The 25,461-nt window shown below is 33.3% G+C and overlaps 2 protein-coding genes across 2 annotated transcripts; both read left to right on the forward strand.

Moving 5' to 3' along the window:
* The first annotated feature begins 2,123 nt into the window (after positions 1-2,123).
* Positions 2,124-3,721, forward strand: LOC128175288 (NFX1-type zinc finger-containing protein 1-like). Its single transcript, XM_052840803.1, has one exon. The coding sequence runs from the start codon at positions 2,130-2,132 to the stop codon at positions 3,648-3,650; it is 1,521 nt and encodes a 506-aa protein (XP_052696763.1). The 5' UTR covers positions 2,124-2,129; the 3' UTR covers positions 3,651-3,721.
* Positions 3,722-9,624: 5,903 nt separating this feature from the next.
* On the forward strand, positions 9,625-14,480 carry LOC128176527 (uncharacterized). Its single transcript, XM_052842936.1, has 2 exons — positions 9,625-9,846; positions 13,860-14,480. The coding sequence occupies exon 2, from the start codon at positions 13,872-13,874 to the stop codon at positions 14,355-14,357; it is 486 nt and encodes a 161-aa protein (XP_052698896.1). The 5' UTR covers positions 9,625-9,846; positions 13,860-13,871; the 3' UTR covers positions 14,358-14,480.
* Positions 14,481-25,461: the final 10,981 nt, after the last annotated feature.

The following is a 25,461-nucleotide window of genomic DNA, read 5'->3' on the forward strand; positions in this document are numbered from 1 at the left end:
TTTTCAAAAACGTTTCAATGCTTATATTCTGGTCAATTAATTTCTATGCAGCGTGAAATTAAAATAATCGCAATTGGTACTTTATGAGAAATCGTTAAGTTTTAACACCGTGGAATTAAAACGACTTACAGTATCTATCTCATTCACGTGAATACGTTATTATATTTAATAATTTTTCAAACAAAAGGTGAAATGAAGCACTTAGTTTGATTCAATGTTGGATGACGTTACAAGTGGATACCGTAGTTCTCGGTATGCGAAACGAAAGTAGAACTATATTAGGAATGAAACAATCTCTCTCCAGAGGGCGTATTACGCTGCGCTACAACACAAGTGGAGCGAAGCAGGAACGATAACTCTGGGTAGAGATTGGGAATGAAATAGGCATTGTTCAAGAGTCTGAAATAAGATACCCAGGACTTGAGTAAGTCTAAAGGACTTTGTATTTATTATTATTAAACTTAATTTCTTGCTTAATGTAACTGCAGACTCTGGATTCTATCTTCTTTATGATTAAATGGAGTGATTCTACGCTGAAAGAATTAATCGTAAAGAAAGCCTTCCTTTTTTATTGCGATTGATTTAACGAATTAGGTATTATGAGGTGAACAAATACGGTCAAATCCAAATCCGAAGGGTTTTTTGATGGATTTGATTACGCCTTACCGTATTTGATTACCTCGAATATTCCAAAAATGACCTATTTATTATTATTTTCACCAATTGTTCAATTAAATATCAAATTATTGATATTTTTTAACGTTATTTTTATTTCATTTTATAATATAATTATATACAAACCCCGCTTGCGCCACACGATACGTAATTTGCGTAATTGCGGAAGTTGATTCGTACATGTATATAGTGTTATCACAGACAAAACACTAGAAATGTGAATCGGGAAGTTGAGATAAAATCACATCAGTTTTAAAAGTTAAATGATACACATATTTTGTTTTTTTAAACTGATGTTACGTGTAAGTAGAAAGCAATAACATCCAAAACTATGCTCATGGAAAAGTTGAACTTATTTTCTGCGCATTATACTTTTCCTTTTGCTTTCATAAAAAAAATGCCAAAAACTTTAAAGGTTTAATGGTCACGATTTTTGGTCAAATTTTATGTTTCTGATTTTATTATTTACAATGCTTTAGGAATGCATTTCTAATGATCAAATGAATTTTGAGAGTCAATCGTAGAGTTATAAGCAAGATACAGGGCTCACAACTCTTTGTCATGTAAAGAAGGCTCGTGCCCTGTTTTTGTTTATATATGTTAAATATATCAGTAAAAATCTTTTTCAAACTGATTTGTCTATCTTCTTATTCATTTTAAGCATAAATAAACAGTTTCTAACGTTTAACACATTATTTTTGGTCTAAAACCGCAATTTTCACTTCAGCATTCAAAATGTAAACAACGGCTTTGTTTACATAACGAAGAATTTCAAGCTCTGTAACTCGCTTATAACTCAACAAATGACACTCAAATTTTGGTTGCATATTAAAAATGCCTTACTGAAGGATTGTAAACATTAAAATTGGAGAAATAATTTTGACCAAAATTGTGACCTTTAAAATGCTCCAGTTTCGAAATAAAATCCAAAATATGCAACGTATGGTAAAAATCATCACGATATATTAATTTGATTTTAAAGTTTACTTGGAATGTGTGGTTTATCACGATTAATTGTGAAAAATTGAGTTTTAAGGAGACGAAGGATTTTAATCATTCTTTTAAATACAAGTAAAGCAATTCGATTTGAATACTCGCACTTTGGCACTGAATCAAAATTTTTTATAAAGTTGGGTGTGAACTGAATATTCATTTGCATTATCGTAATCATGATTTTAAAAAAAAAATCAAAAAACTTTTTCGTCTGGTAGGATAGGAAGTTTGTTCTGTTATCTGTGCCTCTCCTATGCAATTGATTTGATCGCTAGTAATTTACCAACAAGTAAAAAAACCGTTCTTTTGAAGTCACTTAAGTCCGTAATGATACGATACCATATAAACGTATAATTATAATATCCGTAATATGTGTGAAATAATCAAATATAGTTTTAAGATCCATTATTTTTTCCATGATCTAATCAATATTGTATTTATGATTATATACCTTTGCATAAATGGCGGCTTTGAAAGAAGATGGTTATTCCAATTCAGATCTCAAACAGTTTTACAGTATTCCAGTACTTGAAATCTTCAAAAGCCATACCTGGTCTAAAAAACGCTTTCAAGAAACCACCAAAGACTGCTGTGACAAACAAAATTCTTTATTATTTTTGAAAGTTGTTGTCAAAATCGCAACTTGTGACGACAAATCGTGTCAAGTACAAATTAGCGACATACTATCTACATTCTCTAAACAAAATTTTTTCTCTCAACTTTGCAAACTTTTGGATGGGTCAGAAGACATTTCGCTAGATTTCAAGGCAGAATGGCTAGAACCATTGAATTGTGTTATACAAAGTTTACACGATATATGTAGGAAAACGCCATCTAAGTCAATGGTCGCTTTTGGATTCTGTTCAGGATTGGCTTCAACAATTACAAAATTGATACTCTCAGGCAACGACGATGCTGCTATAAATCAATTGTCAGATATGAAAAGCAACGTTGAAGACATTCATAACTATTTTAGAGATTTACCAATAATACCTACGAGTGATGATATATTTTGTAAACCGTTTTGGGGTGAAAATCTGACATATGGGTCATTTCACAATTTGGATCATTATTTAGACGTACAATTCAGACTTCTAAGAGAAAATTTTATGGCACAATTAAGAAATGACATATTTGAATACAAAGCTAGAAAGGCATCAAATGCCCCTTCGGAGATAACAAGGCTAGATTTGAGAATGCACCAAAATGTGACCGTAGAATGTGAAAACTGTTCAAACGATTGCCGTTTTTATGACATCAAACTAGATGAATCCCATGTTAATCGTGTCAAGATGAATAGAACCAACCATTTTCTGTATAGAACACTGATATGCTTGTCTCCAGACGATTTCGAAACATTGTACTTTGCCATCATTGAAAATGAAGATCAGATAAGAGATGATTACACATTGAAAATAAAAATGAACAAAGAACGTACTACACCAGGATTATTCGTTGGTATGGCGGTGACAATGATAGAAAACATACGTAATTTGGAGACTTACATGCATGTTTCAAGTTCTTTGCAAAATATTCATGAAAATGACTTGCCATTTAGAAGATACTTAGTTGAAGGACTTAAAAAAGTGCATCGACCACTGTATATACAAGATAATACTGATATAGAGTACGATTTGAGACCCATGATGATGAGTGAAGTTATTTATCAGAAAGCTACTGATGGAAAAGAAAAACAGTCACGTATGTGCAAAGTGGTCTCATGTAATGATTGGCCTACTGCTACGGAGCTTCATCTTGATGACTCTCAACACAAAGCACTGCACTTCGCATTAACAAGAGAGTTTGTAATAATTCAGGGCCAACCAGGCTCTGGAAAAACTCGTGTTGGAATGATGATAGCAAAGACACCAATACATAACAAACATTTGTGGATGAATGAACGAAAAATAAATGAATGTGTTTTACAACGAGATATTATGGAAAAATTAAACAAAATTGTGAACCATCATCAGCTATGCTGATTGTTTGCCACACAAGCCATGCATTAGAGCAATTCTTTAAAGGAGTGGTAACGTCTTTAGATGCAAAAAATGTAAATAAATGGGAATCGAAGCTTGTTCACGTCGGATTAAGAAGTTTAAATCTCGATAGATTTTCTTTGAAGCATAAGAGAGACCGGTGGAATGAATTGAATATACATGGAAAGAATTTATCGAATCCACTTAGTGAAAGTCACGAGAGAATCTGTAAAATAAAGTGGATGTTAAAAAAATCCCATGAAAATATTTTTGGAGAAGAAATTCTAATGTCATGGGTACCAGAGGTGAATTTGTTGGTAGAAAACGGCAAACGATTCAATATGTTAGAATGGTTGAACATTGATGAATATTCACTATGTCAGTCTGCACTCGAGGGGTATTTTGAAATGGAAATAAAAAGCTCAAAGGATAACAACAACAACACCGATATCGATAAGGATATCAACACCGATTCTGATGCTATAAATGGAGAAAAATACATTACTGACAACGATACGGATGTATGTTCTAAATATGGGGAAATTGGAGTTCGTTTAGATTTAATAGTTCACGATATTTTAAAAAGAAACAATTTTGACGAACATATTGAATATTTTTTGAAAGATTACATTAAAAAGTTGCAATCCAATATTTGTAGTAACGAAATCATGTCTCAAACAGACGTTGAAATCCATGTACATCAACCATGGGGAATAACTATCAGCGAAAGATGGAACATGTATCGATATTTTCTCCACCAGTTACGAAAAAAAGCCAAAACACTGTTAGATGAAGAAGAAATTCAACATGAAGACTTGCGCAGAAAAGAAAATGAAAGACAAACTGTGGTCGACAATGACATTCTAGCACACTCGGAAGTCATCGCAATGACAAGCTCATGGGCAGCACGCTATCAAAATGTCTTAAAAGAAATTTGTCCCAAGATAATCATAGTAGAGGAGGCGTCTGAGATTTCAGAGGCACATGTTATTGCAACTTTGAACGCGTACTGTGAACATCTGATTTTGATTGGCGATCATAAACAAATAGATCGAACGCCAACAGGGTTTGAATTGGCCAGGAAATATCATTTGGATGTATCTTTGTTCGATAGAATGATAAATATGGGATTGCCATATGTCCGTCTTGAAAAGCAACACCGTATGCGGCCCGAAGTTGCGCAGTTACTACATTCGTTATATGAAAAGCTTGATGACAATGAAAATGTTTTAGAATATGAGGATGTAATGGGTTTAGAGAAAAATGTGTACTTTGTGTCTCACCAAAAAAAGGATCAGGCTATTGAAGATAAGGATTCATATGCGAATGAATTCGAGGCGTTCTACATTGAACGTTTGACACATTATCTTTTGAAACAAGGTTATTCGACCAGGCAAATAACAGTCCTTACTCCTTACTTGGGACAAAAGATTATGATTCGAAATCAAATGCAAAAAGCTGAATATGAAGGAATACGAATTTCAAATCTTGCTCAGTACCGCGGGGAGGAAAATGATATTATTCTGTTGTCTCTCGTTAGCAGCAACAAGGAGGGGAGACTTGGGTTTCTTGACGATGACAATCGAATGTGTGTGGCCTTGTCCAGGGCTAAAATTGGTCTGTATGTCATAGGGGATTTTGACTTTATACAAAAGCATTCTCATAAATGCCATATATGGAAAGAAATAATAAAACAGATGAAGGTTAACGAATCAATTGGAAATGGACTCCCGTTGATTTGTAGAAATCACAAAGATATAATAACCCAAGTTGTGGATCCGAAGGATTTTGATAAAGTACCAGAGGGAGGGTGTTCTAAAACATGTGATTTTCGATTAAACTGTGGACATTCGTGTGGCCTGTTTTGTCATCCATTAGATCCTCATCACTTGAAAATAACATGCCAAAAACTGTGTGCAAAATCTTGTAAAAATGGCCACAAATGCATCAAACCATGTCATTTCCCAAGAGCTTGCAAATGTAGTATAGCGGTAGAAAAAAAGTTACCTTGTGGACACCGTCTTACTCAAGTTTGTCACTTTAATGCAAAGAAAAATCAGTGTCAAACAGTGGTTACCAAAATACTGCCATGTGGCCATCATCGTCAAATGCGTTGCTTCGAAGACCCCTTGCAGTTTAAATGCACGGTTTTGGTGAGGAGAAGATTAAAATGTCAACACCGAAAATGGTACATTGTTTTGTTGATTTAAAATCTTGTATTTGCCAAAAACAGGTAATGAAAACCCTCCCTTGTAAGCACCAAAAAATGTTGCCTTGTAATATTGACAAAGATTCATATCAATGTAATGAGCTTGTACTTAAAAGTCTCCCTTGCAAACACCAAAAGGTGTTACCTTGTTATCTTACCATGGAATTATATGATTGTGAGGAGCTTATAACGAAGACACTCCCATGTCAACATGAAGCAGAAATGCTTTGTTGCCAGAGTCTTCATAAGTACAAATGTACAAAATGTACATAACAGTTTCAACTATTATTTTGAAAATTTGCTTTCATGTCCTACTGATGAAATGTTAGTATGCATGTGGGTTAACTATACATAACTCATCAAAAGTTGGTTGTATGATTTTTATATATTATACATGCATAGTGACCCTAAATCTATTTATATATGGATCATATACAACTTCTGTATTTATTTATTGTAAAAAGCAATAAGATTTTTTTTAAATTTGTTGCAATCAGTATGTATAATTATTTATTTTTAATAGCAATAAGATTTTTATCAATTTGTTGCAATCAGTATGTATGATATAGTATACATATAATAACATAATAATATCATTTATATTTTATACTGTTTATTGTCTAAAGAATGAAACACATTGAAATAAATTGACCAGAATGTTTAAGAAGCAAGGAAAGTGTACGCAAGCATTTTTGTTTTGTATCTGCGTTAATGTTAGTTATTCTATCTTATATATTTATCGTACCTACATTACTTCTATAAGTGTTCTTATCAAAATTTATGGAATAAAACCTGTTGGTCTTAAATATGGAATTGGATGCCAACTAGGACAGGACACGTAATTAAGGATTAATATACAGCTTTAAGAATCAACCATGCAAAAACCATTTTGTTATGATTAATTTTGGGAAGCATGAACATGCATATTGTAAATATATTGCATTATATACATACATAATGATTGTATGTGTATCACAGATATGTCTTAAGTGTGTGAAAGTTAGCAAGTTTAATTGCGTGTATGCATTGATAATTTTTAATTACATGTTAGAATTACGGGCAATGCCATATAATTTTTTTAAAAAAATTTTGTATAAAAGAACAAATATGATTAATTATTCTAAATATTAGATTGAATTGAATAAATTTTATTCCAGTGAATAAAACAAGATTGGGCTGCTGAGATACCGGGGTATTATAATTTATGTGAGATATAGTCTTTCAAAGCAAAACTGAAGCCAAAACTGCAATACCTTAATTTGATTTCGGGTCAATGGTAGATGATGTACACTGAACATGTTTAACATCATAGATATGTAGACAGGGTCAATTTAGAAATCTCTATAGGATGTAAAAAAAATATCCGCAATAAAGGCTAATTGCATATACAACAAGTGTAGACTGACGAAAAATGAAAGGGCGGCTGTATATATACTACCAAGGTTCTACCTGATTGGTCAGATCATACTACATGTATTTTCTATCAGGCAAATGTTAATTACTGATTAAGGAGACTTCTGATTGAGTAAACAGATGATACATGAAGAAGCATAATAATTCTCAAGTCGATATTTGGAATTTAATCAAATTTAACATTTAAGGTATCTAACTGTTTGGTAACTAGATAATAGGTTATGGCTAAAAATGAAATTCAATATTTAAGGTAGAACTGTTTGGTAAATCATTGACTATCCGGCATCCTTAGAATGCTTTAAGGGTAGATTTAAAATAAATCTTGCAGATATCCGGTGTTTAATACTCCAGCAGCAACTTCTCTTACTACAGAATGCAGTTGATGCACGGACAGGAGATTCCCTTAAACAATGATTCCTTGGCACTTTCACCCCTGCGAATGTTTTTGTCATTTAAATTTTAGACCACGTGGTTTTATTTGACCCTTTCAGTTTCGCGGTAAAAATCGCGCCTCGTGTTTATAGTCTATTTTAGAGAATCTAGGTACTTGTAGTCAAATATAAATTCTAGAGGTTTATTGATTTTAAACTTTATCTTCATTAATTGGTGAATAAAATGTGTTCTAGAAATAAATGTGACAATACAAAAATAGTTATTTTTCTGCTGTTGCGACAACTAACATTCGTAGTAGAGATCCCCCCCCCCCCCCCCCAAGAATAATTTTCGATCCGCCCCTGATCTAGTAATAACATCAATAGTGAAACTGACTGTACTATTTTATGCAGAATGTTCTTTGAAAATGGCTCGATATACTAAGTTTTTATGCAAAACATTCACCCATTATTTTTTTTAAAAACATGATATTGCACACCACAAGCATCAAACATGGCTATGATTTTATTAAGCAACCCAATGTTTATATTATCAACCACTCCACACGAACACGAACGATAACTCTATTCTTAATATTATCGTTTAATATTAAAAAACCGCTAGATGGTGAAATAAGACACACATCTTAAAAGATGTTGATGTTTTAACATAAATCAAAGTAAAATATGATATGAAAATCGAGAATTTTATCCGAACTTTTATACTTCCGCTCGAAATTTCACAGGAACTGAAGAAATCTCGGTGAAGTCTCGTGAACTTTCATTCGAGCACCTCTGGATTTATTACATACTTAGCAACGATAAAGAAAACATTCCGAACACATTCGCAGGGGTGACTTTTAGTGTACTTGGCGTAGACGATTCTGTTATGCCGTCATCTTTGGTACTCTTATCAGACAGGCAAATCGTATTGGACTTGTTCATTCTGATTAAAATGTTTTTCAATTTTGACAGATCGCCTAGATCATTGTAGTCAATCGTAGGCCTTTTACCCACCTAATTTACCATTCTAAGTTATAAAGTACATAAAAATTTATTGGTGGTGGCATATATAGAAGTAAAAAAAGGTATTCCAATGTAGCATTGAGTTTAATATACATGCATCTATGATTAACTAATTACTAGCACGTCAAATACCAGTATGAACTTAATACGAACATTCTTCAAATGTTATAACCAAAAAACCTATATTGTTATGGTGGATATTTATAGATGGATCAATTAAATTTATATATCGATCGAATAAATGGATTTTAATTTGTGTCAAAAGTTTAGAAATAAGTGGAGGTTAAGTTTAGAATAACTAATTTACTTTTGTCTCTAGCTATTGATACATCTTTTCCTTCTTGTAAGTAATGAATAAACGTTGTTAATTCTTCGTTTGAGGATATGACGTAATTCATGTTGCACAGCTTGGCAAAATGTCAGTACAACTATGACCAGCTCTTTTTAAAAATCGAGTCTTTATTGAAAGCCACAATAGTCTATTTATCCTCTCAATCAGAGGCGTATGCGTATTGGAAGTACGTACTGAAACGTGTCAAAACTAAAATCATATAAACTTTAAATTTTATAAAAGGGAGACGGTTAAAAGCTTTTAAATGAAAAGATGAAAAGACAGCCTTTCAACAAGTGTTTGATAGTTGGAAGACAAGAAGGTATACATTATGGTGACAATTAGGTAGTTATAATTTATTTTCCAATTTTAAAAATCATGTATTGATATTATATTATTATAAGGGGGTGGGGGTGGGGTATATGCCACGATCTAATATTAAATTGCTACATGAAGACTTACAAGATGCGATTTAACTAAAAATAAGGAGGAATCATGACAGGACAAAAATTTAATAATATTGATTTTGTTAATCAATAACAGCACTTATTGATTTCTGTCTGTTGACTTGGCAAGGCACAAGAGGCATAGCTCATGCATAACGTTGTGAATGGTTGGTAATCAATAATTTCTTTATGATATACGTATAACGATTTGAAAAAAAAGGATGACTGAACATTTCTGATTCTAGCAATAATATAGTCCCTGAATATTTATCTTTTTTCTTTCATATCTACAGAAGATATGTTGCGTTGTACGAGGTACCGGTGCAATTTGAATAGAGTTCAAAACGAAAGCTGTTACTAGGAACAAACATTGCTGAGAACGTGAGGACAAGCAAAATCTGTGGTATGTCTTCGAATTTTGGGTTGATTTAATCTAAAAAAAAAAAAAAATCCTGGTATGCATTCATAAATCAAATTATTTCTAGTTTTGATGTCAAGATCTGAGTTGATCAACACATCCAAACTTGTAGGTTCAGGGACTAACAGAATGTATGATGTAAATAGCAACTCATATCCCATTTGAGGGTCATTTCAAATTTTAGTTTTAGATACCGGTAAATATTGAAACAAGAGGGCCATGAGCCACATTGCTTACCTGAGTAACAAAGACATTATAAAACCAGCTTTACGGAGAAATATACCCCCCAAAAAATATGGACAATGTAGTCTAACAGAACCTGTATAATAAAAATTCAAATTTTCCCCTGGATACTGTGGTTTCATCAGTATTCGTTAAATACCAATTTTCGTTGATTTCGTTTGTAAGTTGATCCACTAAATTAAGTGTTCATTGAAGTGCAATTTCTATTAACATTTTGTATTGTTAGGGTCATTGGCCACGAATTTAGGTATTCTTGAAACCGTGATTTTCACTTTATCCACGACAATTGATACCCTTGAATATTAATGAAACCACAGTATTCTGTTTATCATTGATCCCTTTTTGTCACAGTATAGTCAGTCATTTCACATATTGAGCATTGCAGTTCTCAAGAAGATCAAAATTAAATGGGATATAAACGTACATCAAACTTGTGAAGCCCAAAAATTGTCCAGAGGCCAAAGTCTATACAATTTTAAAGAATCAAAAAGAACTAGGTATAGTTTCTATCATATTTTGCCGTTTGAGAGTGATTTTTAAAGATATCACAAAAGATTAAATGCAACGTTTACTTACACAAGAATACCCATAGATTAAGAATCTATATATAGTTACCAATTAGACTTCCACAAGTTTAATTGTGACGTCACAAACAGTGCATTTTCCCGTAATTGTCATAAAACTGAGCAAAAGACACCAATTCCCTAGTGGTTTTTTGAATAGTAAAATATATCCGCAGCTGTCTCCCACGATAAAACTCGCATTATAACTTTATCATGTGATATCACATAAAATATATTAATTTCGTTGTACGGCTGCAGACACATTTTTTTTTCTTCCAAAAAAAACTGTGAGAAAATATGCCATTTTTCATCATTTTTTACCAAATCTTAGGAATTTGCCAAAATGTTTCGGTTAAAACTATTTGTTGAAACAAGATAAAAGTGTATAACTTGCTACTTTATATACACATATGTTCAAGATGGTACAATTGTATTTGTATTAGATTTAAACAACTTTTTAATTTTAAGGGCAAATATTGAAAGAAACTGTACCTTCTTCTTTGTCAAAATGTTTGCATATAAGTTAAACCATGTATTATAACATTTGAATTTTGGTGAATTTTAACTGTTTTCTTCTGTAAAATTGGACCCTCCACCCCATGTGGCTCCATCCTACTCCTGAAAAATATGATTTTGACAAATTTGAATCTACACTATCTAAGGTTACTTTCATTAATGTTGCAACTTTTCCAAGAACATGTTATTTTTAAAGAAAAAGATTTTTCTCAATATATTCCATTGTGAAGATTTAACCGGTCCCCATTGTGCCTCTCTCCTATCCACCCCCCCCCCCCGAATGCGGGACGGTTCGCCCCTAAAGACCTTTCGCGCTGAGACGTTTCGCCCCGAGATGTTTCGCGCCTATTAATTATGTGGTAACAGTTAATTGATATCAGCATGGAGAGCCTCCAAATAATGAGTTATAACACCTTAGGGTAATTAGAAATTTGATGAGACATATAATTATGATTGCTTGATTTAGATGTTTTGCGGCTTTTAATTATGTGGTAACAGTAAATTGGTATTAACCTACCATTGAGAGCCTCCAAATAAGTTTTAACACCTTTGGCTAATCAAATTATTCTAATATATGATTATAATTATATATATATATTTTAACATCGGACTATATATATAGTCTAGGAGTCAATTTTTTTATAATGAATTACGATATATTTCATATTAATATTTACTCATTATATTTACTCAAATTATAATATTTTGTATAAATGAAATAATATTTCCTTCACAATGATTTAGAGATAACACCTGGATAAAACAACAAAACTAGGCAAAATAAATATTCTGTTTTAATTTCATTGTTTTCAACTGCAAACATGAATACATAACACATTCATAAACAATATCATATACAAACATGAATAAGTAAGTTATCTCAACACAAACACAATGTTTCACAGAATCACAGTACATCACATCACACCTCAAACGTCGAACACACCAGCGTAGATAGATCCGCAGACCTTCAGGAAATGGGACGCGGTGATGATGTCCTCCATGTATTTGGCTGCCGCATCTTCAATCTTCTTCTGCGTGGTGGTCACTATCTGCCTCACGTTCCTCTCCAGGTCACATGCGGCGATCCTTGTCTTCACCAACTCTGCTTCCCTCAGCAGCAGGGGGATCAGGTGATATAAAGGGGGTATAATAATCTAACGGGAGATTTGTAACTCATTCAATTATAAGTTATAATATCTTGAATCATGATTGATTTACGTGTACATTGCAAACAAACATTACACACAAATATTAGCTAATGTACATGGGAAATGATAAAAAAAAATATCAATAAATGCATTGAATTTATCACAATATTAATTTAAAGCAATATGAGCTGCAATTTTCACGGTGAAATTTTCCCCCCAAAAATGTTATTTTCTAATAAAATGACAAGAATATCTTCGTTTTTAAATTTCTGTTAGCCATACTTTTGTGGAAATGCCGAGCAAAATTGAATTATTGTCGCCCTGTACAAAAATTTATCTGCTGTATATTCCTTAGAAGAGAAATCATTCTACTAACAAAAATTAATGATTTATTCAAATCTTATTTATCATAAAAGTTTAAGTTACACACAATTTTAATTACATGCATATATATATACATAATATTTGCCTGAAAACATCGCAATATACATAATAAATAATATAGGTGCGAAACGTCTCAGCGCGAAAGGTCTTTAGGAGCGAAACGTCTCGGCGCGAAACGTCAATAGGGGCGAAACGTCCCGTCCCCCCCCCCGGTGATCATAATTTGACTAAACTTGAATCTACCCTATCTGATAATACTTCACACAAATAATGTACAGCTTTACTGGCCAGTAGTGTTCTGAGTAGAAGTTTTAAAAATAAAAATTCTCTTTATATTCCTATGTAAAAATTTGACCTCCCCCCCCCCTCGTGTGGCCCCACCTTATGATTTGAACAAGCTTGAATCTACACTGTCTGAGGATGTTTCAGCTTTTTCGGCCAAATGGTTTTTGAGAAGAAGATTTTTAAAGATTAACTCTATATACTCCTATGTAAAACTTTTTTTGTGGCCCCACCTAACCCCCAAGGACCATGATTTGAACAAACTTGAATCTACACTATCTGAGGATGCTTCCACACAAGATCTGCTTTTCTGGTCACATGGTTTTTTAAAGAAGATTTTTGAAAAAGAATCACCACATTTTAATAAATCCTTATTAAATATAAAATAGGATGTGTCCCTTTCTTTTAACAAACTTGAATCCCCTTTACCCAATGATGCTTTGTGCCAAGTTTGGTTAAAATTGGCCAAGTGGTTCAGGAGAAGAAGTCGAAAATGTAGAAAGTTTACAGACAGACAGACGGACGCCGGACAAAAAGTGATCAGAAAAGCTCACTTGAGCTTTCACTCAGGTGAGCTAAAAAGGAAAGGAATTCGAATCTTATTGGTTGTTTTACGATTTTTATGTACATATGATCTGTATAGCACAGATATTTTCTACCGATTGATAGTGCCATATACATGTAACTGCTGTTTATAAAACATAAAACAGTTTGAAAGAGAAAAAAAACCCCACTTTTTTGCAAAACAGCTATTCGCCTCTGAGACTGCATCATTGAATATAATTTAGTTTGATTCGTTAGTTTCGAATCATTTTAATTAAAACTTTTTTAATTTCTAGATTTTTGTTTTGTTTTCTAGAACTTCTCTTAGATGGCGTCTTTAGATGGAGAGGGATTTTCTTATTCTGAACTAGAGATTTTGACCAGTGTTCCAATTCATGATGTCCTCAATAGTCAATCTTGGTCCGAAAGACGCTTCATAGAAACCGCCATAGACTGTCGTAACATCCAAAAATCTTTATTAATTTTGAAATTATTCGTCAAAATTGCAACTAGTGACGACAAAGCATGCCAAGAACAAATCAACTTTATTTTTACTAAGTCTGTTAACCAAACATTTTTCTCGCAAATCTGCGCACTTCTGAATGAATTGAAAGATATTTCAACTGATGTCAGAAATGATTATATGACCATTTTGGAATGTGTTTTACAAGTTTTACAAGAAATATGTAGAAAAACACCTTCGTTGTCCTTGGGCGCTCTAGGACTGTGTTCATGTTTATCATCAGTCGTTACTACGCTGATACTCTCAAGTAACGATGACGCCGTTATAGAACATCTATCAAACATTAAGTGATACTGAAGAGATTCAGAAGAATATATCCGACAGAATAGTAAACTCGCATACAGAGAAATCGAAAAGAAACAAGACAAAAGATAATCGGAAGCCCCCGAACAATTTCCGAGATCTATCAATAGTTCCAACGAGAGATGACATATTTTGCAAGCCCTTTTTGAGAGCAAATTTGACACATGGGTCATTTGACAATTTGGATCATTACTTAGATGTACAGTTTAGACTTTTAAGGGAAGACTGTATAGCGCAATTAAGAAATGGCATATTTGAATACATTACCAGAAAGGAATCGGATGCTACCGAAGAGATAAAAAAGTTGCAAGATGTGAAAATTTACCAAAATGTGTCCGTAGAGTCTAAAAGCACTATAATGGATTGTCGTTTTTATGACATTAAATTAGATAAATCCCATGTTAGTCGCATCAAGTGGAATAACAGCAAGCGATTACTGAATGGATCATTGTTATGTCTATCTCAAGATGATTTTGAAACATTGTATTTTGCTGTAATCGAAAATGCAAATCATGAAAAGATGAAAAATGAAGGCATTTTAAGAATAAAAGTGGACAAAGAAAGTGGCTCACCAGAACTGTTTGTTGGTATGACTATGACTATGGTAGAAAGTACAGCTTATTTTGAGGCATACAGACATGTTTTATCTTCCTTACAAAACATATACGATGATGACCTGCCGTTTAGGAGATATCTAGTTGATGGTCTTACGATAGTTCATCCTCCACTTTATGTACAAGACAACACTCAAATTGAATATGACTTAGGACCTTTATTGACGACAGATGTTATATACCAGGATGATAAGGGTAAGGAGGCTGGCGTTGACAGGGCTCGAATGTGTCAAATCGTCTCAGATAATTGGCCATCAGCTCAGGAGCTTCATCTTGATGAATCTCAATACAGAGCACTGCAATTTGCATTGACCAAAGAATTTGTTTTAATTCAAGGTCCACCCGGAACAGGAAAAACGCATGTTGGATTGATGATTGCAAAAACATTGTTGCATAACAGACACTTATGGATGAATGAACGAAAAATAAATGAATATAATCTTCAAGACAAAATCTGTGAAAAAGAGGAAAAAATAAACGAACCATCATCAGCAATGCTGATTGTTTGCTACACAAACCATGCATTAGATCAATTTATTGAAGGAGTGGTAAATCTTTTAGACCCGAAAAATATAAAGCAATGGGAATCAAAGCTTGTTCGAGTCGGTTCAAGATGCTCAAATGAGAATATCAATAAATTTAGTCTTATACACAAGAGAGTGCAATGGAACCAGTTGAAAACGGACGCAAAAGACGTTTGGGTGCAGCTTAGAAAGAGTCACGAAAGAATCTATAAAATCAGATGGATGTTGAAAAAATCGTTTGAGAATATATTTGGAGAAGAAATTCTATTGCCATGGGTACCAGAGGTGAAAACGATGCTAGAGAACAGAAAACGGTTTAATATGTTAAAGTGGTTGAAAATTGATGAAAATTCCCTATGTCAATCTGCATATGGGGATTATGAGAAATTAGAAATAAAAAACTCCAAAGGAAAGTGCAAGTTCAATGTAGATGTCAACGATGATAGAATTGAAATAGATACAGAAGTTGATCTTATTAATAGGGAAAGATACATAGAAGATGACGATTTTGAAACGAGTTTTGAATTTAAAGAAATTGGTGCAAATTTTGATTCAATGGTAAATGCAATTCTAAAACATGGCGATTTTGATGAACAGTTTAAACAAATATTGAATAAGTACGCCAAAAATGCACAATCAAAAATACTACGTAAAGAAATCATGACTCAAAGAAACGTTGAAAACTGCATACGACAACCTTGGAAAATAACGGTGCACGAAAGATGGAACATGTATCGATACTTTCTCCATCGTTTACGGGAAAAAGCAAAATTATTGTTGATTGAAGAAGAATTAAATTATGCAAACATAAGAAAGAAATATGAACGCGAAAAGCAAACGCTTGACCGCGAAATTCTAGCCCACTCAGAAGTAATTGCAATGACAAGCTCAGGGGCAGCACGGTATCAAAATGTTTTGAAAGAAATTGGTCCCAAAGTTATTATCGTAGAGGAGGCTGCAGAAGTGTTAGAGGCACATGTTATTACAACTTTGAACTCGTTCTGTGAGCATCTGATTTTGATTGGTGATCATAAGCAATTAGAACCAAAGCCGGCGGTTTTTGAGTTGGCAAAGAAATATCATTTGGACGTCTCTTTGTTTGAAAGAATGATAAATTTGGGTTTGCCTTACGTTTGCCTTGAAAGGCAACATCGTATGCGACCCGAAATTTCAAAATTAGTCCGCCCTGTTTATGAAAAACTCTTTGACAATGAAAATGTTTTAGAATACGAAGATGTCATGGGTATCGAGAAAAATGTGTATTTCGTATCACACACAGAGGAGGAACAAGCTAAGGAAGACATGCAATCCTATGCCAATGAATTTGAGGCGTTGTATGTTGAACGCCTTACACATTATTTATTGAAACAAGGTTATTCGACCCGGCAAATTACAATAATTACTCCTTACTCGGCACAAATGATATTGATTCGGAATCAAATGCCAAAGAGGGACTATGAAGGGATAAGAATTTCAATTCTCGATAACTACCAGGGAGAGGAGAATGATATAATCCTGTTGTCTCTTGTTAGAAGCAACAAAGAGGGGAAAATTGGATTCCTTGACAAAGATAACCGGGTGTGTGTGGCACTATCCAGGGCTAAAAAAGGTTTGTTTCTCATTGGCAATTTTGATTTTATACAAAAGCATTCTCGCAAATGCCAGTTATGGAAAAAAGTAAACAAACTAATGATGACAGACGAATCAGTGGGAATTGGTCTACCGTTAATTTGTAGAAATCACAGTAATGTTCGAACGCAAGCCATCGAGCCGAAAGATTTTAATAAGGTGCCAGAGGGAGGGTGCTCTCAAAAGTGTGATTTTCGATTAAAATGTGGACATGTTTGTGACTTATTCTGCCATCCATTGGATCCTCGTCACATTAAAATAATTTGTAAAAAGTTTTGTTTAAATTCTTGTGAAAATGGTCACATATGTAGTAAACGATGTCATTTCCCGAATGATTGCAACTGTACGGAACAGGTTGAAAAAACATTGTCTTGTGGACATATAACGACTTTGCCTTGTGAAACTAATTCTGAGACAATTGAGTGTCAAGCTATAGTCACTAAAAAACTGCCGTGTGACCATGATCGCCGAATGCGTTGCTTCCAAGATCCATCGCAGGTGAATTGTAGTGTTTTAGTTCAGAGACATTTAAAATGTGATCACTTTCAAATGTTGCACTGCTTTGTTGACGTAAAAAAACATATTTGTCAGAAGGAGGTAATGAAAAAGCTTCCTTGTAAGCACCAAAAAATGTTACCTTGCTATGTCGACATAGAAAAATATAAATGTGATGAAGAAGTACTAAAAATACTCCCTTGTAAACACCAAAAGATATTACCATGTAACCTTAATATAAACTATTATAACTGTAAAGAACGGGTACAGAAGACGCTACCATGTCAACACAATGCAGAAATGCCTTGTTATCAAGACCCCCTGGGATACAAGTGTACATACCTTGTCAAAAAGACTTTGAGTTGTAAACACGAGTGTTTGCTCAAATGCTCTCTTGATATTGAACAATTCGATTGTCAGGAAATAGTTACAAAAAAACTCGTTTGTAAGCACGAAGCTCAAGTCCCATGCTCGTTTGAAATTTGCAGATACATTTGTAAGGAAGACGTTACGGAAAAAAGATCAGTAACTGTTGGCTCTCACAGAATTTTCGGTTTTTCAAATAGTGATAAGATATGTAATCACTTGTATACAAGAAAATGTTATCAATCAGCAAGAAGATTTCAAATTGCAAATCCTTGTAAAGAACTTGTAGAAAAAATCCTGAAATGTGGCCATACAATTGTAGTAGAATGTCATCTTCAGGATGAAGAATATCAATGCAAGACATTAGTACAGACAAAATTTGATTGTAATCATGAAAACGTCTCTGTATATTGCAACCAGAAAAATCAGACGAAATGTCTGTCAGTATGTGGTAAAATGTGTCAATCAGGACATGAATGTATTAAAGAATGTCACCACCCTGAGCCTTGTGTTTGTACATTTCAGGTTCAAAAGGAAAAAGAGTGTGGTCATCTTTTAGATGTTAAGTGTTGTGAAGACGTTTCAATGGTATCTTGTGAAAAACCTGTATTAAAACAACTTAATTGTGGACATTCTAAAGTTTTACTTTGCAGACAGGGGGTGGATTATGTAAAGTGTGAATTTGAGGTTGAAAAAGAATTGAAATGTGGTCACTTTCAAAGTTTGCCTTGCTTTAAAGATCCTGACAAAGAAAAATGTTTGAAGAAAATAGACAAAATTCTACCTGATTGTGGTCATAGTGCAACAACAGAATGTTCAAGAAGCCCCTCTGGTGTGAAATGTGAAAAAGTGGTTAAGATAATTAGACCCGATTGTGGACATGAATTAGACATATTTTGTTGCTTAAAAGAAATAGGAATGCAGGACATTTTCAAATTACCACCATGTCATGTCAGTGTAACAACGCTCTTGCCCTGTGGTCATGCCACACAAGTCCTATGTTGTGATAAAAACATACTTTCAATATTTTGTACCGAACCATGCAACTTTTTGCTAGTATGTGGTCACAAGTGTGCAGGATCATGTTCAGAATGTTCAAGTGCCTTTCAACATAAAGAATGCGAAGAGATTTGCATCAAAGTACGTGTTTGTGGTCATAGATGCAAAGATAGTACATGTGGAAAATGTAGTCCTTGTTCCCTTGTATGTAGGCTAAAATGTTCTCATTCTGATTGCACCCATCCCTGTTCTGAGGTATGCATCCCGTGCACAAAACCATGTGACTGGACTTGCGTACATTACAAATGTTCAAATCAATGTTTTCAAGCGTGCAACCGGCCAAAGTGTGATGAGTTGTGTACGAAACGGTTGAAATGTGGTCATAACTGTCTAGGATTATGTGGTGACCCGTGTCCAAATCTATGCAGAAAGTGCAATGTTTGGGAATTTGGTAAAACATCCAATGCAAAACTAATTCCCAAAGTTGAACTTCAGGAGTGTGGACATGTGTTTGATTTCAGTACCCTCGATAAGTACATGGAAAGTGTTGAAAATGTGAATGTACTAAAAAGATGCCCAAAATGTTCAAAACTTATTCTTTGGCATCCGCGTTACAGTGTCGAACTGAAGAACCAAAGAATGCGCCTTAATGGGATGAAAACCGCGATACAGTCGTTATCAAAGAATCTGAATGTTTTTACGTTCCCAGTTCTTGTAAGTAATACTGTAGACTCTTTCTCATATGTAAGAACATTTGGTACTTTCTTGGCTGCAAATAAACTGTCTTTAGTACAATCAAATGCTTACTTATATTCCTTTGCTAACACTTTCCTGCATTCTTTGAAAACCCTAATGGGAAAAAGTCAAGCACACAATCAGACATTCCAAAGCATCTTTGAAAAATTGGAAATTTTACGGAGTTTGTGGAAGTTATTTATTGCATTTCGATACAGTGTATTTTCTGATAAGTCTACTTTGAAATCCTTGACACGGAGAAAAGAAAGTTCTGGTGAAGAAACATCGGAAGATTCCGACACCGACACACAGCTTGTTCATGAATTAAGGGATAGATATGCCTGCAGTGAAGAGTATTGGCATACATTATTCGCAATTCAAGAGACTCTTTTAAACGCTGAACAAAACAAATTGGATGAAGATTTCTCGAAAAAGTTTCATGATATCACACCGTTTCTAACAAGTAATGGAAAAGCATGGATAGAGAGGGTGGACACATACCCTCGCGTGGTTGGCATCGTAGATATACATTTAAGGAGCTTGAAAACATGCACGATTGGTAAGAATAAACTATAATTGTATATATTCATCTCATGTATTTTCAAACTGAATAAGCCTAAACATGCACATAAATATAAATTTTTGTCTGTTTAATAGGTCACACCTATGCTTCTGTGTCAAAGAGAGAAAGGTGTCTGGAGTGTTATGGGGTCGACAAAATATCTTTGCAATCCTTTCAAGTATACACTAAAGAGCCAGCTCAGCAAAAGACGGAGGATTACGAAGAACAGGGATCAAGACCAAAACAATCGAGAACAAACAAGCCAAAGACGGGTATTTATCCTGGAAATGAAGCCCCAATTACTAGTAATCTACACAGAAGAGAAGACAATTCAGAAGAACCAACCAATTTACCCACGCAAACGACTTCAGTTGACAATCGGAAAAAACTTACTCCAGAGTATAAACAAATTGGCTCCAAAACACTTATTAGGGAAGATAGCCCCAGATCTAAAAAGAAAAACAAAAAGAATCGAAATGTTCAGAAACCGGAGATATCCATAGAACTTGGCTTCAAAATCTCGATCAAAGAAAGCACACAGCAATCGAGACAAAGGTTGACTACCTGTCACGGTTTTAACAGGGAATCCAGTCCTGGTAACAATCATGGAAGAGAAGGGATCATACCAAGACCAGTTGATATTAACGACTTTCCAGCATTAGAACAAAGGAACTGTAGTAATCCTGTAAGCAAAATGCTAATCGAAAACGAACCTGTGGATAAAGACTCTAAACTTCACTTGTCGTTCGGAATAGGAAAATGGAATTCGAGTAAAAAGAAGTGTAAAAAGGATAAAAAATAGAGGAATTGAACTATTTTTTGAAGTCATTTACATGTAGCTTTATGCACGAAATATACCGTATAGTACACATTATGACTTCTTGCTGATTTTTTTCCTCTCACAGAAATGTAACAATTTATCTTTAAAAACTATGATTTTCATAACACTTTGGAAATATCTTGACTATACATGTATATAGAACTTTTTTAAACGTTTCATCGTTTCATTTTGTTTACCGTCATATCAGGTAATATTTCTATTACCAGTAGATCATTATTTTCCATGTGATTGCAATGTTGTGAAAAAAACCCTTTTTTTAACATTTCAAAAATAACATTGAGTTCCATTTTTTCCTAATGCATTACTTTTACGGATTATTTTGAAGTTAAAAAAAAACAATTTATAAGCGTACATGTATGATATTACGAGACTAATTTTGGCATCGTGACAAATTTAAATACAAGTAAATTGCAACGAAAGTAGGCATCAATTGTTAAAATGCAAAATAGGGTAGACCATGATTTATCAGATGCAAAATTCATAGCTACATGTTATATGAATTAGTATGCTCATCAAAATTTCCGAACCCTTATTTAAGTTATATTCAGAAGACAAATGTCTGTTGAATTAAACTTAAATGAATAATAATCGGTTGTTCACATTAATAATATATGGTGAAACTATCTTCCGCGCTATTTTCAAACAGTCATGGTACCAAAGAGGGAAAACTATAATATCTTGTGGTTTTTTTTTTTAAATTTCATGTATAATATTAAATGTGTACTTGTTGAAGGCATATCACATTGTGTAACCTCGTTGTTTGGAATTTTTATTTACTAGTAATTTATATTGATTCTGAGTTTTGTTAATAAACAAACTTTAAAATAATCAATATAATGAGTGTTTGACTCTATCACTGCTAATACGTGTATTATAATTATATTAACAGATTATATTTTATAATAATTTTCTGACTTCAAATTAAATTGCACATCTTCTTTCTAAATAAATTCCAAAGCAAAAGGAATTATTTCTTAGACATGTATAGATAAATTTAATTTAAAATTGCATATAAATTACTTCTTTAAAAAAATTTATATTAATTATTTGGTCAATTTAATTTGATTTCCTGACTATCCTGTTTAAACATAAGGGTCTTCCAGTGACCTTCACACCTGGGGGAGAAGTTCTGCTTACAAGCCCGAACTTTTATATTACTTACAGATATATATGGATTTCTAGCTTATGTTCGATTTGAAAATGACCAAAAAAAAAAAAAAAATTGGGGGGGGGGGGGGTGTAGAGGTAATCAACTTTTAAAATTTTACAGCCATTCAAGAGAACAAAATTCTTTATAGTATTTGAACTCGGGACTTTCGGACCAGTAGATCAAAGCAACACCCGATGCGCTATAGAGATAAACATTAAAATTTGACGATGTTTTATACTTGGTTAAAATCGTCATGCTGTGATGTACTGTTATAAAAAGTAGAAATCACAGAGTATTGAGGATCCTTAATAAATGTGAACATTTTTAACTCATATAACTGATTGTATACACTGTACATATATAAAGATGTGATGTGGAATAGTATTAAAATCAGTTTCCATTAATTTTCTTCTCCATGCTTAAATAAAATTCATTACATTTTGTACTCAATACAACAACTGCCTAATGACTTCCATCTGACATTATCACATTAATACATGTAGTAAAATAAGATATATATGCATGTTTTCGTAAACTACTGTAGATTCCTAGTCAAGAGGAATTAATATTTGCGCAAGATCGCGTTCACACCCCTTGCAGATTTTGCAGTTGGTTTCATGTTTCAGACAGTTGTGATTAATATGATTTACTTCTTTAACAAAAGTTTTGTTCTTGCCATTAAACATTCTTGTTTATACTAAACAACGGAATTTTTGAATTACATACTGAGTAACTTGGACGAATAATAAAAAGAATCTACAGTATTATTTTTTAGGCTAGCCGAATTTATTATTTATCAAATGAAATAAAATAACAATATCCTCTTTTGTTCATTTATTAAAAACAAAACAAATGGATATAATTATGTACATGCAATATTCTGATAAATTAATCTAGTTAGACAGACTTAATTAACAGACTTAATTGCGTGCCTTAATTAATTTGACATACAGCATCTCAAATAAAGCTGCATCACTTAAAATTGAAAACGTTTAATTTTTGGAAAAATACGTTATCCAAGAAGAAACTTGTTAGGAAATTATAACTGTTTATGCAATCAAGAACATTTCTTTAAAGATCAATCAAAGTTTCTTGGATGTGGTAATCTGCACAAAAATTAGAGTACACAAAATACATGTATCAATCACAATATTATCAATGAGGAACATCACACTTACATGTGTATACATGTACATGCATGTTGTGGAACTTGTTCAACCTGTTTACATTGTAATTTATGATATTCACAACAGATGATGCACTATGATGATACATGTGTACAACCACAATATCAGTTCTCTTTCTTGCTCCCACCTCCCCCTGCTATAACTTCTGACTTGGCTGTTGTTCCATTTTGATGGACTCCATTTTCTGTTGGGATTACCTATTTAAAAAAAAATTGAAATTGTTATATGATGTTCAATGAAAACAATTTATATGTTTTTTCAGAATGTATGTTCGTTCGCCATAAAATGTGTTTGCCCTAGTTTCTGTTCACCCAAGGTCTGTTCGCCTTTGATTCCTTTGCCTAAGATTCTGGTTCGCCTGATTTTAATACAGGATTAATGTAGTTGTATATTCTTATATTCTGATCATTTTAAATATTATGATTGAAGAGATATATAATTATAAAAACACCACTATCATAGAACCTTTACATAATGATGGCTTGATAACGATAAGATGACTTCAATATTGTGAATTCATTATTTAATTATGGTTGACAGTAGTTTGATACAGTTTCATGTTCCATCTACGTATATATCTCATTTAGAGATCAAAGGGTTGTGCGGTGCTCGGGTTCTTCAAAGATAGAATACTGCTCTTCCATTGCTTATCTTCTCTTTGGGCCAATTAATGTTTCAATTTCTTTTATTGTTTAAAAACATCAAGCAAATCATTACAAAGAACAAAAGACAGTTTCTTTTATAATTTACGGCATTGAAGTCTAACAGTAAGACCAAATTAAGTCTTCTTGATGAAATTAAATCATAAAATGTCAGAAAAAGTTTTTGGAAGTAAAACAAAAAAATATATAAGTAAAATTAAATATAATAGTTCAGAGTAAATGAAACAAAGATTTTTATCTTAAAATGATGGGGTGTATGAAGGAGGTTTAGGTGGAGGGCAAGCAAGGATTATTGAAAACGATACCAGTAATTAGAGCGAACAGACTTTAAGTGAATAAACTCAGGTGAATAGTTAGATGGGGCGAACAAACCTAATACCTGTTTCTAATACCCCTGAAGAGCTAATTTGGGATAAACGGACGGTAGATATCACTGAATATCTGTTCGGATACTAACTTGATTATAGCTCAGCAGTAATGCACTAAACAAAAATGAATACAAGGATCCCTGATTTCATTCACAGTCCACATTTTGAATTAGAAAACGTGTCAGGGGTACATATCCCGGCTATAGCTAAAAGGCTTACATAAATGAGATTTATGGCATTTTTAAAGGGGAGGGGATGCTTTAAAGGGGCATGGTCACGATTTTGGTCGAAAATTTTTTTTTTTCAATTTTAATGTTTATAATGCTTCAGTAAGACATTTTAATAGGCAACCGAATCTTGAGTGTCATTTGTTGAGTTAAAAGCGAGTTGCAGAGCTTACAATTCTTCGCTATGTAAACAAAGCTATTGTTTACATTTTGAATGTTGAAGGGAAAATTCCAGTGCTAGACGTAAAATGAATGTGGTTAACACTAGGAACTGTTTATTTTTGCTTAAAATGAATAAGAAGATAGACAAATCAGCTTGTAAAAGATTTTGACAAGTATATTGAACCTATGTAAACAAAAACAGGGCACGAGCCTTGTTGACATGACGAAGAATTGTGAGCCATGTATCTTGCTTAAAACTCATCGACTGGCACAAAAATTTCATTTGATCATTAGAAATGCATTCCTAAAGCATTGCAAATAATAAAAAAAGAAAAATAAGATTTGACCAAAATCGTGACCATGCCCCTTTAATTTGAGATAAATGAATTGTACATGTAGTGGTACATGTAGAACATGTACTGATAAAAACAGGGGTCTCATAGTCAATTCTCCACCCTGTCACAAATTACTCCCAGATAAACTACAGGAATCAAACTTATGAAATCAAATAAAGTACCTTAGTGTCTTCATCAGTTTGTGAACAGCCCTTGGCGTCTTTGATAGTTGTTGT

This window comes from Crassostrea angulata, chromosome 3 (assembly GCF_025612915.1).
Source record: "Crassostrea angulata isolate pt1a10 chromosome 3, ASM2561291v2, whole genome shotgun sequence".
In the NCBI taxonomy this organism is placed as follows: domain Eukaryota; kingdom Metazoa; phylum Mollusca; class Bivalvia; order Ostreida; family Ostreidae; genus Magallana; species Magallana angulata.

What these genes read in the sequence shown, in the direction of transcription:
- LOC128175288 (XM_052840803.1), top strand. Translation starts at nt 2,130, where the DNA reads ATGGCGGCTTTGAAAGAAGATGGTTATTCCAATTCAGATCTCAAACAG.
- LOC128176527 (XM_052842936.1), top strand. Translation starts at nt 13,872, where the DNA reads ATGGCGTCTTTAGATGGAGAGGGATTTTCTTATTCTGAACTAGAGATT.